The sequence below is a fragment of the Penaeus vannamei genome, chromosome 22, assembly GCF_042767895.1.
Source record: "Penaeus vannamei isolate JL-2024 chromosome 22, ASM4276789v1, whole genome shotgun sequence".
Taxonomy (NCBI): domain Eukaryota; kingdom Metazoa; phylum Arthropoda; class Malacostraca; order Decapoda; family Penaeidae; genus Penaeus; species Penaeus vannamei.
The window spans coordinates 36043087-36058086 of NC_091570.1; the positions used below are offsets into that span (position 1 = coordinate 36043087).

General features: G+C 47.4%; 1 protein-coding gene across 1 annotated transcript in view; it reads right to left on the reverse strand.

The window, feature by feature from the left end:
* The window catches only part of LOC138865793 (probable G-protein coupled receptor CG31760), a 386712-nt gene that overhangs the window by 11159 nt on the left and 360553 nt on the right, over window positions 1-15000 (reverse strand). The window contains exons 15-17 of the mRNA XM_070137117.1: window positions 4676-4890; window positions 1759-1897; window positions 581-686 (exon numbers count right to left, since the gene is read on the reverse strand). Of these exons, the coding sequence (XP_069993218.1) occupies window positions 581-686; window positions 1759-1897; window positions 4676-4890 (460 nt within the window). The remainder of the gene's footprint in view (window positions 1-580; window positions 687-1758; window positions 1898-4675; window positions 4891-15000) is intronic.

Below are 15000 nucleotides of genomic sequence, written 5' to 3' on the forward strand. Positions count from 1 at the left end.
TTGATATACAAATTCAGATCTTCGTTAAGACAATAACAATAACATTCTATTATTACTCTCTTCTCTTGGGCCAATAACATGACCTATTTCACACAGAAAACATATTTCACGTCAAAAACAATCACAGTCGACGGGGGTTTTAAACGTTTTTTTTTTTTTTTGACGGAAACAAAAACGCAAAAAAAAAAAAGTTTGTTTACGTTACGTTCTGTTCGGCATGGCGTGTGATGGTGAACGGAATCATCAATATATCATTTTATCGCGTGATACTCTCTTAACCCGATGGAACCGTGTGTGTAATAAAGAGAAATGTTGAAATTGGTAACATAAAGAATGAGTGAGGGACGTTTGAAAATGTAGTTTATTTCACTTCATGGCAACTGCTGCTACGCTGAACCCTCGCAAGAATGAATGAATAAATATCAAAGTAAAAATGAAAAAAAAAAATCATCTCACACACTAAACATTAAACAAAGAACAATAATCCTTCAACCTTAAACTCATCGCATCCTTACAATACAAAATATTATCACTCATTCACCAAAAACGGAAAGAATAGTCACGCCATCAGCACACTCACCTTGGGGCCGAAAATGAAAAGAATAGTCATGGTGGTGCTGCACTGTGTCCGCAAGAACCCGAATAAGTACTTGATATCTGGGCCAGCGTTGGGGAAGATCAGCAGACTGGGGGAGAGAGGGAGAAATGTATTATTAGATTTTGGACTTGTTAGGAAAGGAGGGGGAGGTCATAAACGTTTAAAAAGACATCGAGAGAGAGAGAGAAGGAGGGAGGGAGGGAGGGAGGGAGGGAGGGAAGGAGGAAGGAAGGAAGGGAGGAAGGAAGGGAGGAAGGAAGGAAGGAATGTATGAAGGACGGAAGGACGGGAGGAAGGAAGGAATGTAGGAAGGAAGGAAGGAAGGAAGGGAGGGAGGGAGGGAGGGAGGGAGTTAGGGAGGGAGGGAGGGAGGGAGGGAGAGAGAGAGAGAGAGAGAGAGAGAGAGAGAGAGAGAGAGAGAGAGAGGAGAGAGAGAGAGAGAGAGAGAGAGAGAGAGAGGAGAGAGAGAGAGAGAGGGAGAGAGACAGAGACAGAGACAGACAGACAGATAGAGAGAAAGAAAGAGAGAGAGACAGAGACAGAGACAAAAAGAAAGAGAGAAAGAGAGAGAGAGAGAGAGAGAGAGAGAGAGAGAGATGAGAGAGAGAGAGAGAGAGAGAGAGAGGAGAGAGAGAGAGAGAGAGAGAGAAAGAGACAGAGAGACAGAGTTGGGAGAAAGAGATAGAATTGGAGAGAGAGAAAGAGGGAAAGAGAGAGAGAGAGGTAGAGAGGGAGAGAGAGTTGGAGAGAGAGAGAGAGTTGGAGGGAGAGAAAAAGAGTTGGAGGGAGAGAAAAAGAGTTGGAGAGAGAGAGAGAGAGAGAGAGAGGGAGAGAGAGAGAGAGAGAGAGAGAGAGAGAGAGAGAGAGAGAGAGAGAGAGAGAGAGAGAGATGAGTGAGAGAGAGAGAGAGAGAGAGAGAGAGAGAGAGAGTTGGAGGAGAGAGAGAGAGAGAAACAGAGTTGAAATCAGAGAGAGAATTGGAGAGAGAGAGAGCGAGAAAGCAAAAGATACCGACAGACAGATAGAGAGATCGAGTTAGAGAGAGAGAACCTGAAACACAAACAAACAGAGAAAAAAAAAAAAATTAAAAAGACAATGAGATCGAAAAACAACAACAACAACAAACAACAAACAACAACAACAACCAAAACAACACTCACTGGAAAGTCACCATGACGATGTTGACAACCGCGATGTTGTAGACGGCCCACGAGATGTATGTGGCTTCATCGAAGAAACTCTCGGCTTTGCGCACACTGAAGCACACTTTAACTCCCCACATGAGGAACAACACTTCTCCTGCAAGGTATTTCGGGGGTAAAATAAGGAAAAAGAAGGTGTATATATATTTTTTTCTTGGGAATGGGAATGGGTATATCTCTTTTTTTTTTTTTTTTTTTTTTTTTTTTTTTAAGGAAAGAAAAAGTGTATATCTTTTTTTTAGGAAAGAGAATGGGTGTTTTTTTTTTTTTTTTTTTTTTAGGAAAGAAAAAGTGTATAGTTTTTTTTTAGGAAAGAGAATGGGTATATATATATATATATATATATATATATATATATATATATATATATATATATATATATATATATATATATATTTATATATATATTTTAGGAAAGAGAATGGGTATATACATATATATTTTTTTTAGGAAAGAAAAAGTTTATATTTTTTTTAGGAAAGAGAATGGGTATATACATTTTTTTTTTTTGGAAAGAAAAAGTGTATATATCTTTTTTTTTGGAAAGAGAATGTGTATTTTTTTTTTTTTAGGAAAGGGAATGGGTATATCTTTTTTTTTTTTAGGAAAGAAAATGTGTATTAAATCTTTTTTTCTAAAGTTAGGAGTGACATGAAGAGAGTATTGTCTTTAAAATGGATTCGTTGACAGGATGTACTGGGCTTTTCAAAGAGGTTTTGTTATAGAGAGGTTTCTTTGTACTGTTGCTGTTTGTGCTTTGGAATATTACTTTGGCAAAGAACTTGGTCTGTAGATATATAATTCATTAGAAACTTTGTTATTTTTTTATATTGGCAATTATTTAGTTGGAATATGAATAGCTTATAGTTTTTTTCTCATCCCATTAACATCCTATTTTAGTAACCTCTAGCACTAACAGTTTTTAATGAAATGTTTCATCATACAGCAGACGCATTTAAGTTTAGCGCATATTGATAGCTATTTATATTGTCACTAGCTCAATGTTGTAGTCTACCAAAAAAAAAAAAAAAAAAAAAAGAAAAAAAAAAAGACAATCCGTTGCTTTTTTTTTTTTTTTTTTTACAGTTTCATGGCATGATGTTGTACTTATGTTGAATTATTCTACGACCTGTTCCCGTCGTCAGAAGTACCCTGACGCAGCCACGTCCTGACCCCCTCCCTCCACGACAGCCTAAAAAGTCCCTCGAAGGACCCCCTCCACCCCCCCCCCTGCCGCAGCACCACCCCCGGCAGGTCCGTTGCCTGGTGCCTTACCCATGGCCAAGGAGTGCCTTACCCATGACCAGGGAGTGCCTTACCCATGACCAGGGAGTGCCTTACCCATGGCCAGGGAGTGCCTTACCCATGACCAGGGAGTGCCTTACCCATGGCCAGGGAGTGCCTTACCCATGGCCAGGGAGTGCCTTACCCACGGCCAAGGAGTGCCTTACCCACGGCCAAGGAGTGCCTTACCCATGGCCAGGGAGTGCCTTACCCATGGCCAAGGAGTGCCTTACCCATGGCCAGGGAGTGCCTTACCCATGGCCAAGGAGTGCCTTACCCATGGCCAGGGAGTACCTTACCCATGGCCAAGGAGTGCCTTACCCACGGCCAAGGAGTGCCTTACCCACGGCCAAGGAGTGCCTTACCCATGGCCAGGGAGTGCCTTACCCATGGCCAAGGAGTGCCTTACCCATGGCCAAGGAGTGCCTTACCCACGGCCAAGGAGTGCCTTACCCATGGCCAGGGAGTGCCTTACCCATGGCCAAGGAGTGCCTTACCCATGGCCAGGGAGTGCCTTACCCATGGCCAAGGAGTGTCTTACCCATGGCCAAGGAGTGCCTTACCCATGACCAAGGAGTGCCTTACCCACTGGCCAAGGAGTGTCTTACCCATGGCCAAGGAGTGCCTTACCCATGGCCAAGGAGTGCCTTACCCATGGCCAAGGAGTGCCTTACCCATGGCCAAGGAGTGCCTTACCCATGGCCAGGGAGTGCCTTACCCATGGCCAAGGAGTGCCTTACCCATGGCCAAGGAGTGCCTTACCCATGGCCAAGGAGTGCCTTACCCATGGACAAGGAGTGCCTTACCCATGATCAAGGAGTGCCTTACCCATGGCCAAGGAGTGCCTTACCCATGGCCAAGGAGTGCCTTACCCATGGCCAAGGAGTGCCTTACCCATGGCCAAGGAGTGCCTTACCCATGGCCAAGGAGTGCCTTACCCATGGCCAAGGAGTGCCTTACCCATGGCCAAGGAGTGCCTTACCCATGGCCAAGGAGTGCCTTACCCATGGCCAGGGAGTGCCTTACCCATGGCCAAGGAGTGCCTTACCCATGGCCAAGGAGTGCCTTACCCATGGCCAAGGAGTGCCTTACCCATGGCCAGGGAGAGCCTTACCCACGGCCAAGGAGTGCCTTACCCATGGCCAAGGAGTGCCTTACCCATGGCCAAGGAGTGCCTTACCCATGGCCAAGGAGTGCCTTACCCATGGCCAAGGAGTGCCTTACCCATGGCCAAGGAGTGCCTTACCCATGGCCAGGGAGTGCCTTACCTATGGCCAAGGAGTGCCTTACCCATGGCCAAGGAGTGCCTTACCCATGGCCAAGGAGTGCCTTACCCATGGCCAGGGAGTGCCTTACCCACGGCCAAGGAGTGCCTTACCTATGGCCAAGGAGTGCCTTACCCATGGCCAAGGAGTGCCTTACCCATGGCCAGGGAGTACCTTACCCATGGCCAAGGAGTGCCTTACCCATGCCCAAGGAGTGTCTTACCCACGGCCAGGGAGTGCCTTACCCATGACCAGGGAGTGCCTTACCCATGGCCGCCTTACCCATGGCCAAGGAGCGCCTTACCCATGGCCAAGGAGTGCCTTACCCATGGCCAAGGAGTGATCCCACCAGTTGTACTCGCACTGCAGGAACTTGAGGCCGCTGCCATCGCGAATCTCGACGGTGGTGGGCGTGGCGCTGAGGGACCAGGCGCTCAGGTAGATCACCATGATCAGCAGCATGGGCGTCAGCCACTGCAACAGCTGCTTGTCCGTCAGCTTGATCTTGTGCGCTGACTTCACCCTGTACGTCAGCGAGACTCTGCGGAAGAGAGGAGAGAGTGAAGAGTGCCATCGTGACGTCATCGTTTTGGTTCTACAGTGCAACGGGAACAAAGGAGGGAAGGACGAGAAAACAAACGGAGGGAAGGACGAGAAAACAAACGGAGGGAAGGACGAGAAAACAAGCTAAGGGAAGGACGAGAAAACAAACGAAGGGAAGGACGAGAAAACAAACGAAGGGAAGGACGAGAAAACAAACGAAGGGAAGGACGAGAAAACAAACGGAGGGAAGGACGAGAAAACAAACGAAGGGAAGGACGAGAAAACAAACGGAGGGAAGGACGAGAAAACAAACGGAGGGAAGGGCGAGAAAACAAACGGAGGGAAGGACGAGAAAACAAACGGAGGGAAGGACGAGAAAACAAACGGAGGGAAGGACGAGAAAACAAACGAAGGGAAGGACGAGAAAACAAACGAAGGGAAGGACGAGAAAACAAACGGAGGGAAGGACGAGAAAACAAACGGAGGGAAGGACGAGAAAACAAACGGAGGGAAGGACGAGAAAACAAGCTAAGGGAAGGACGAGAAAACAAACGAAGGGAAGGACGAGAAAACAAACGAAGGGAAGGACGAGAAAACAAACGAAGGGAAGGACGAGAAAACAAACGGAGGGAAGGACGAGAAAACAAACGAAGGGAAGGACGAGAAAACAAACGGAGGGAAGGACGAGAAAACAAACGGAGGGAAGGACGAGAAAACAAACGGAGGGAAGGACGAGAAAACAAACGAAGGGAAGGACAAGAAAACAAACGAAGGGAAGGACGAGAAAACAAACGAAGGGAAGGACGAGAAAACAAACGAAGGGAAGGACGAGAAAACAAACGAAGGGAAGGACAAGAAAACAAACGAAGGGAGGGACAAGAAAACAAACGAAGGGAAGGACAAGAAAACAAACGAAGGGAAGGACGAGAAAACAAACGAAGGGAAGGACGAGAAAACAAACGAAGGGAAGGACAAGAAAACAAACGAAGGGAGGGACAAGAAAACAAACGAAGGGAAGGACAAGAAAACAAACGAAGGGAAGGACAAGAAAACAAACGAAGGGAAGGACGAGAAAACAAACGAAGGGAAGGACAAGAAAACAAACGAAGGGAAGGGCGAGAAAACAAACGAAGGGAAGGACAAGAAAACAAACGGAGGGAAGGACGAGAAAACAAACGAAGGGAAGGACGAGAAAACAAACGAAGGGAAGGACAAGAAAACCAACGAAGGGAGGGACAAGAAAACAAACGAAGGGAAGGACAAGAAAACAAACGAAGGTAAGGACGAGAAAACAAACGAAGGGAAGGACGAGAAAACAAACGAAGGGAAGGACGAGAAAACAAACGAAGGGAAGGATAAGAAAACAAACGAAGGGAAGGACGAGAAAACAAACGGAGGGAAGGATAAGAAAACAAACGAAGGGAAGGATAAGAAAACAAACGGAGGGAAGGACGAGAAAACAAACGAAGGGAAGGACAAGAAAACAAACGAAGGGAAGGACAGAAAACAAACGAAGGGAAGGACGAGAAAACAAACGGAGGGAAGGACGAGAAAACAAACGAAGGGAAGGATGAGAAAACAAACGGAGGGAAGGACGAGAAAACAAACGAAGGGAAGGACGAGAAAACAAACGAAGGGAAGGACGAGAAAACAAACGAAGGGAAGGACGAGAAAACAAACGGAGGGAAGGACGAGAAAACAAACGAAGGGAAGGACGAGAAAACAAACGAAGGGAAGGACAAGAAAACAAACGAAGGGAAGGACGAGAAAACAAACGAAGGGAAGGACGAGAAAACAAACGAAGGGAAGGACGAGAAAACAAACGGAGGGAAGGACGAGAAAACAAACGAAGGGAAGGACGAGAAAACAAACGAAGGGAAGGACGAGAAAACAAACGGAGGGAAGGACGAGAAAACAAACGAAGGGAAGGACGAGAAAACAAACGAAGGGAAGGACGAGAAAACAAACGAAGGGAAGGACGAGAAAACAAACGAAGGGAAGGACAAGAAAACAAACGGATGGAAGGACGAGAAAACAAACGGAGGGAAGGACAAGAAAACAAACGGAGGGAAGGACGAGAAAACAAACGAAGGGAAGGACGAGAAAACAAACGAAGGGAAGGACAAGAAAACAAACGGAGGGAAGGACAAGAAAACAAACGGAGGGAAGGACGAGAAAACAAACGGAGGGAAGGACGAGAAAACAAACGAAGGGAAGGACGAGAAAACAAACGAAGGGAAGGACGAGAAAACGCACGAAGGGAAGGACGAGAAAACAAACGAAGGGAAGGACGAGAAAACAAACGGAGGGAAGGACGAGAAAACAAACGAAGGGAAGGACAAGAAAACAAACGAAGGGAAGGACAAGAAAACAAACGAAGGGAAGGACGAGAAAACAAACGGAGGGAAGGACGAGAAAACGGACGAAGGGAAGGACAAGAAAACAAACGGAGGGAAGGACGAGAAAACAAACGAAGGGAAGGACAAGAAAACAAACGAAGGGAAGGACAAGAAAACAAACAAAGGGAAGGACAAGAAAACAAACGAAGGGAAGGACGAGAAAACGCACGAAGGGAAGGACGAGACAACAAACGAAGGGAAGGACGAGAAAACAAACGAAGGGAAGGACAAGAAAACAAACGAAGGGAAGGACGAGAAAACAAACGGAGGGAAGGACGAGAAAACAAACGAAGGGAAGGACGAGAAAACAAACGAAGGGAAGGACGAGAAAACAAACGGATGGAAGGACGATAAAACAAACGGAGGGAAGGACGAGAAAACAAACGAAGGGAAGGACGAGAAAACAAACGAAGGGAAGGACGAGAAAACAAACGAAGGGAAGGACAAGAAAACAAACGAAGGGAAGGACAAGAAAACAAACGAAGGGAAGGATAAGAAAACAAACGAAGGGAAGGACGAGAAAACGCACGAAGGGAAGGACGAGAAAACGCACGAAGGGAAGGACGAGAAAACAAACGAAGGGAAGGACAAGAAAACAAACGAAGGGAAGGACGAGAAAACGCACGAAGGGAAGGACGAGAAAACAAACGAAGGGAAGGATAAGAAAACAAACGAAAGGAAGGACGAGAAAACAAACGGAGGGAAGGACGAGAAAACAAACGAAGGGAAGGACGAGAAAACAAACGAAGGGAAGGACGAGAAAACAAACGAAGGGAAGGACAAGAAAACAAACGAAGGGAAGGACGAGAAAACAAACGAAGGGAAGGACGAGAAAACAAACGAAGGGAAGGACGAGAAAACAAACGGAGGGAAGGACGAGAAAACGCACGAAGGGAAGGACGAGAAAACAAACGAAGGGAAGGACGAGGAAACAAACGGAGGGAAGGATAAGAAAACAAACGGAGGGAAGGACGAGAAAACAAACGAAGGGAAGGACGAGAAAACAAACGAAGGGAAGGACGAGAAAACAAACGAAGGGAAGGACGAGGAAACAAACGGAGGGAAGGACAAGAAAACAAACGAAGGGAAGGACAAGAAAACAAACGAAGGGAAGGACAAGAAAACAAACGAAGGGAAGGACAAGAAAACAAACGAAGGGAAGGACAAGAAAACAAACGAAGGGAAGGACAAGAAAACAAACGAAGGGAAGGATAAGAAAACAAACGAAGGGAAGGACGAGAAAACAAACGAAGGGAAGGACGAGAAAACAAACGAAGGGAAGGACGAGAAAACAAACGAAGGGAAGGACGAGAAAACAAACGAAGGGAAGGACGAGAAAACAAACGAAGGGAAGGACGAGAAAACAAACGAAGGGAAGGACGAGAAAACAAACGAAGGGAAGGACGAGAAAACAAACGAAGGGAAGGACGAGAAAACGCACGAAGGGAAGGACGAGAAAACAAACGAAGGGAAGGACGAGGAAACAAACGGAGGGAAGGACAAGAAAACAAACGAAGGGAAGGACGAGAAAACAAACGAAGGGAAGGACGAGAAAACAAACGAAGGGAAGGACGAGAAAACGCACGAAGGGAAGGACGAGAAAACAAACGAAGTGAAGGACGAGGAAACAAACGGAGGGAAGGACAAGAAAACAAACGAAGGGAAGGACAAGAAAACAAACGAAGGGAAGGACAAGAAAACAAACGAAGGGAAGGACAAGAAAACAAACGAAGGGAAGGACAAGAAAACAAACGAAGGGAAGGACGAGAAAACAAACGAAGGGAAGGACGAGAAAACAAACGAAGGGAAGGACGAGGAAACAAACGGAGGGAAGGACAAGAAAACAAACGAAGGGAAGGACGAGAAAACGCACGAAGGGAAGGACGAGAAAACAAACGAAGGGAAGGACGAGGAAACAAACGGAGGGAAGGACAAGAAAACAAACGAAGGGAAGGACAAGAAAACAAACGAAGGGAAGGACAAGAAAACAAACGAAGGGAAGGACAAGAAAACAAACGAAGGGAAGGACAAGAAAACAAACGAAGGGAAGGACAAGAAAACAAACGAAGGGAAGGATAAGAAAACAAACGAAGGGAAGGACGAGAAAACGCACGAAGGGAAGGACGAGAAAACGCACGAAGGGAAGGACGAGAAAACAAACGAAGGGAAGGACGAGAAAACAAACGAAGGGAAGGACGAGAAAACAAACGAAGGGAAGGACGAGAAAACAAACGAAGGGAAGGACGAGAAAACAAACGAAGGGAAGGACGAGAAAACAAACGAAGGGAAGGACGAGAAAACAAACGAAGGGAAGGACGAGAAAACAAACGAAGGGAAGGACGAGAAAACAAACGAAGGGAAGGACGAGAAAACAAACGGAGGGAAGGACGAGAAAACAAACGAAGGGAAGGACGAGAAAACGCACGAAGGGAAGGACGAGAAAACAAGCTAAGGGAAGGACGAGAAAACAAACGAAGGGAAGGACGAGAAAACAAACGAAGGGAAGGACGAGAAAACAAACGAAGGGAAGGACGAGAAAACGCACGAAGGGAAGGACGAGAAAACAAACGAAGGGAAGGACGAGAAAACAAACGAAGGGAAGGACGAGAAAACGCACGAAGGGAAGGACGAGAAAACAAGCTAAGGGAAGGACGAGAAAACAAACGAAGGGAAGGACGAGAAAACAAACGAAGGGAAGGACGAGAAAACAAACGAAGGGAAGGACGAGAAAACAAACGAAGGGAAGGACGAGAAAACAAACGAAGGGAAGGACGAGAAAACAAACGAAGGGAAGGACGAGAAAACAAACGAAGGGAAGGACGAGAAAACAAACGGAGGGAAGGACGAGAAAACAAACGAAGGGAAGGACAAGAAAACAAACGAAGGGAAGGACGAGAAAACAAACGAAGGGAAGGACGAGAAAACAAACGAAGGGAAGGACGAGAAAACAAACGAAGGGAAGGACGAGAAAACAAACGAAGGGAAGGACAAGAAAACAAACGAAGGGAAGGACGAGAAAACAAACGAAGGGAAGGACGAGAAAACAAACGAAGGGAAGGACGAGAAAACAAACGGAGGGAAGGACGAGAAAACAAACGAAGGGAAGGACGAGAAAACGCACGAAGGGAAGGACGAGAAAACAAACGAAGGGAAGGACGAGAAAACAAACGAAGGGAAGGACGAGAAAACAAACGAAGGGAAGGACGAGAAAACAAACGAAGGGAAGGACGAGAAAACAAACGAAGGGAAGGACGAGAAAACAAACGAAGGGAAGGACGAGAAAACAAACGAAGGGAAGGACGAGAAAACAAACGAAGGGAAGGACGAGAAAACAAACGAAGGGAAGGACGAGAAAACAAACGAAGGGAAGGACGAGAAAACAAACGAAGGGAAGGACGAGAAAACAAACGAAGGGAAGGACGAGAAAACAAACGAAGGGAAGGACGAGAAAACAAACGAAGGGAAGGACGAGAAAACAAACGAAGGGAAGGACGAGAAAACAAACGGAGGGAAGGACGAGAAAACAAACGAAGGGAAGGACGAGAAAACAAACGAAGGGAAGGACAAGAAAACAAACGAAGGGAAGGACGAGAAAACAAACGAAGGGAAGAACGAGAAAACAAACGAAGGGAAGGACAAGAAAACAAACGGAGGGAAGGACGAGAAAACAAACGGAGGGAAGGACGAGAAAACAAACGAAGGGAAGGACGAGAAAACAAACGAAGGGAAGGACGAGAAAACAAACGAAGGGAAGGACGAGAAAACAAACGAAGGGAAGGACGAGAAAACAAACGAAGGGAAGGACAAGAAAACAAACGGAGGGAAGGACGAGAAAACAAACGGAGGGAAGGACGAGAAAACAAACGAAGGGAAGGACGAGAAAACGGACGAATATGCCCGCCGTTGTCCCTGTTGCAATCTGTTCGTCAGGAACACACGTTCCTTTAAACACGTTTTTTTTTAACTTTTCATTTTTATTATTTATTATTATTTTATTCTTATTCTTATTCTTATTATTTTATTAATTTATTATTTAAAAATATTAACATTTTCATTTTTATTATTTATCATTTATTTTTATTATTATTGTTATTATTTGATTTATCTATTATGATTTTTTTAAAAACTAAAACACGTGGTTTTACAATAAAATCGGAACCTCTCTGAGTCATAGGTCATCATCACCAGTTAGACCAGACTGGGATATCATCATTAAGAGAGCATACATCCACCTGACACATCCTCTAACACTGTCAGACGCTATCGACACCTGCCACAAATCGCCATTCTCAAAAATTGCATTTCTATCAAACTTTTTTTTTTTTTTTCAAGCGCGATCACTTCCCCCCCCCCCCCCCCCATAATGAACGATCCTCATTATAAATACAGTTCACAGGAACGCCCTTACGCCCTCTTCGTTGCAGCATCCCCATCCAGCTTTAGCATCAGCTGCATTTGATAATTATACGCTCATTAGCATCACCAACAAACACGGACACAGCCAGTCTCCGCGAATAAAAGATACCTCATCGTGACCGGATTATCAAAGGCTAATATAATAATAGCCATAAATAACATGAGAGAGAGAGAGAGAGAGAAAAAAAGTTTGTTATTAATAGGAGTCGAACGGAGGTCGAGGAGGGGAGGGAGGGGAGGGAGGGGGGGTTGGGGAGGGGAGGGGGGGTTGAGGAGGGGGGGAGAGGGGAAGCAACAATAGCCTCGATGCCTCCGCCGGCCGCCACGCTGGCAAGAGAGAGAGGAGGGGGAGGGGGGGAGGGGGGAAGGGGAGATCGACCCGGGTTCTATTCCCCTCTTTGATGTGGCCGGAGGCGGAGGTTCAACACATAGCCGTCGACGTTCCTCAGCGACTGGGCTTGAACCTCGTCGTCTTTCGGAGGACGCGGCTGGGGGGGTGGGGGTAGGGGTGGGGGTTGGGGGAAGGGGAGGGGGTAGGTGTAGGGGTGGGGGTGGGGGAGGGAGAGAGGGTGGGGGAGGGGGAGGGAGAGGGGGTGGGGGAGGGGAGGGTGATATGTGTGGGGGGAGGGTTTGATTAGATGGGACTTGGGGTAGGGTAAGGTGGAGTGGGAGGGAGGGGGAAGGTAGAATGGGAGGGAAGAGGGAAGGTGGAGTGGGAGGGAGGGGGGAAGGTAGAATGGGAGGGAGGGGGAAGGTGGAGTGGGAGGGAGGGGGGAAGGTGGAGTGGGAGGGAGGGGGAAGGTGGAGTGGAAGGGAGGGGGAAGGTGAAATGGGAGGGAGAGGGAAGGTGGAATGGGGAGGGAGGGGGGGGAGGTGGAGTGGGGAGGGAGGGGGGAAGGTGGAGTGGGAGGGAAGGGGGGAAGGTGGAGTGGGAGGGAGGGGGAAGGTGGAGTGGGAGGGAGGGGGAAGGTGAAGTGGGAGGGAGGGGGGAAGGTGGAGTGGGAGGGAGGGGGAAGGTGGAGTGGGAGGGAGGGGGAAGGTGGAGTGGGAGGGAAGAGGGAAGGTGGAGTGGGAGGGAAGGGGGAAGGTGAAGTGGGAGGGAGGGGGGAAGGTGGAGTGGGAGGGAGGGGGAAGGTGGAGTGGGAGGGAGGGGGAAGGTGGAGCGGGAGGGAAGAGGGAAGGTGGAGTGGGAGGGAGGGGGAAAGGTAGAGTGGGAGGGAGGGGGAAGGTGGAGTGGGAGGGAAGAGGGAAGGTGGAGTGGGAGGGAGGGGGGAAGGTAGAGTGGGAGGGAGGGGGAAGGTGGAGTGGGAGGGAGGGGGAAGGTGAAGTGGGAGGGAGGGGGGAAGGTGGAGTGGGAGGGAGGGGGAAGGTGGAGTGGGAGGGAGGGGGAAGGTGGAGTGGGAGGGAAGAGGGAAGGTGGAGTGGGAGGGAGGGGGGAAGGTGAAGTGGGAGGGAGGGGGGAAGGTGGAGTGGGAGGGAGGGGGAAGGCGGAGTGGGAGGGAGGGGGAAGGCGGAGTGGGAGGGAGGGGGAAGGTGGAGTGGGAGGGAGGGGGAAGGTGGAGTGGGAGGGAGGGGGAAGGTGGAGTGGGAGGGAAGAGGGAAGGTGGAGTGGGAGGGAGGGGGGAAGGTAGAGTGGGAGGGAGGGTGAAGGTGGAGTGGGAGGGAAGAGGGAAGGTGGAGTGGGAGGGAAGGTGGAGTGGGAGGGAAGAGGGAAGGTGGAGTGGGAGGGAGGGGGAAAGGTAGAGTTGGGGGTAGGGTGGGGAGAGGGGGTAGGTTTAGGGTTTAGGTTTTAGGTTTGAGAACGAAAGTTAGTTGAGGAAGGGTGAGGGTAGATAGGTTTAGGTGGGTTTGAGAACGACAGTTGGGGGGGGGGTGAGGGTAGATCAGTGGAGTGGAGTGGGGTGGGGGTGGGGGGTAGAGTGAAGAGAGTTGAGGGGAAGGGGCAGGGTGGTAGGAGAAGGGTAAGAGGGTTTGGGGGGGGGAGGGGTGAAAGAACACACTGAGGGAATGGGGGTGGGGGTGGGTGGGGGTGGGGGTGGGGGGATAAAGGTTAAGAAGATGGAGGAGATTCTCTTGAGTTTATCGCATGAAAGACGATGTTCCGTAGAATGGCTGAAGAACTCCCTCGCAGAGTCCAAATACTTGAGAGGAATACACAAACAGGCAACCCTCCCTCTCGATCAGCTGGTACGTCTTGCGCCATAAATTTAGGAAAAAAAAACGAAAGATAAAGGAATAAATGAAGCGAAGCAAAGAGTAACGAATAAATCAATAGATAAATGTCAAAGTGAAAAGAAAGATATCGGCATTCCACACACGAGATATTTACGCATATTAATAAAAACGAAGATACAAGGCAGAGAAATAAGAATCTAGACTCTACGGACGGCTGAGATTGTATAAAGAACTTACGAAACTTTTGTCTTCGTGAAAATGCAACTGAAACTTATAAATCTGGAGCCTAAGTCGTACTCTTTACGCCCTCCTTCCTCCTTCTAGCCAGGAATAAATATGTAAGGTGTTATTCTTCAGCGAAGGGTGTGAGAACAGGTCAAAGCGGGAAGACCACAGCTGAGGTCACTATGGGAACGTGCAGCTGCTGTGCACGGCAATGATAGCGGGCCTCTGCCTTTGTGTGTGTTCGTGCGTCCATCGATACATAAACATACATGAACACTCGCAAAACTCATAATACCCATTGTAGGCATGTATTATTCATGTATGTATATGTATATGTATTCACAAGCATACACATACGCATACGCACATGTACACATACATACATACATACCTACTCAGGGTCTGAATAAGTACTTCAATAGACCATCTATCCATGCACCCACAAATGTCTATCTATCTAGCTAGATATCTATTTTTCTACATGTCGGTGGGTGTTTCTCTGTCTATCAATCAATCTATCTACTGTATTCCATGACATAAGTCGCCTCGAAGTTGCAGAGTCTACAGGATCACCAAAATAGAACTCACTTTGTGGAATCTGTCACCAGCTTAGAATAAAAATATTTTGAATACAGCAGATATGTACTTTTTTCAGTGAAGGAGAGGGTACAGTGTGTGAGTCAAGGGAGGATTAAAAAAAAAACGTTTTCATTTTTTTTTTTCAAGAGGGAACTTTTTCTTGTTATTTGACATTTGCTTCTCATGGATATTATAAGTAAATACTTCTGAGTAATAAAGCGTACCGTTCGACGAATTACTATACTTTGATCTCTTACGTCTACATACACGTCTATATACACACATAGTTATTTATATACATGCGTATATACATA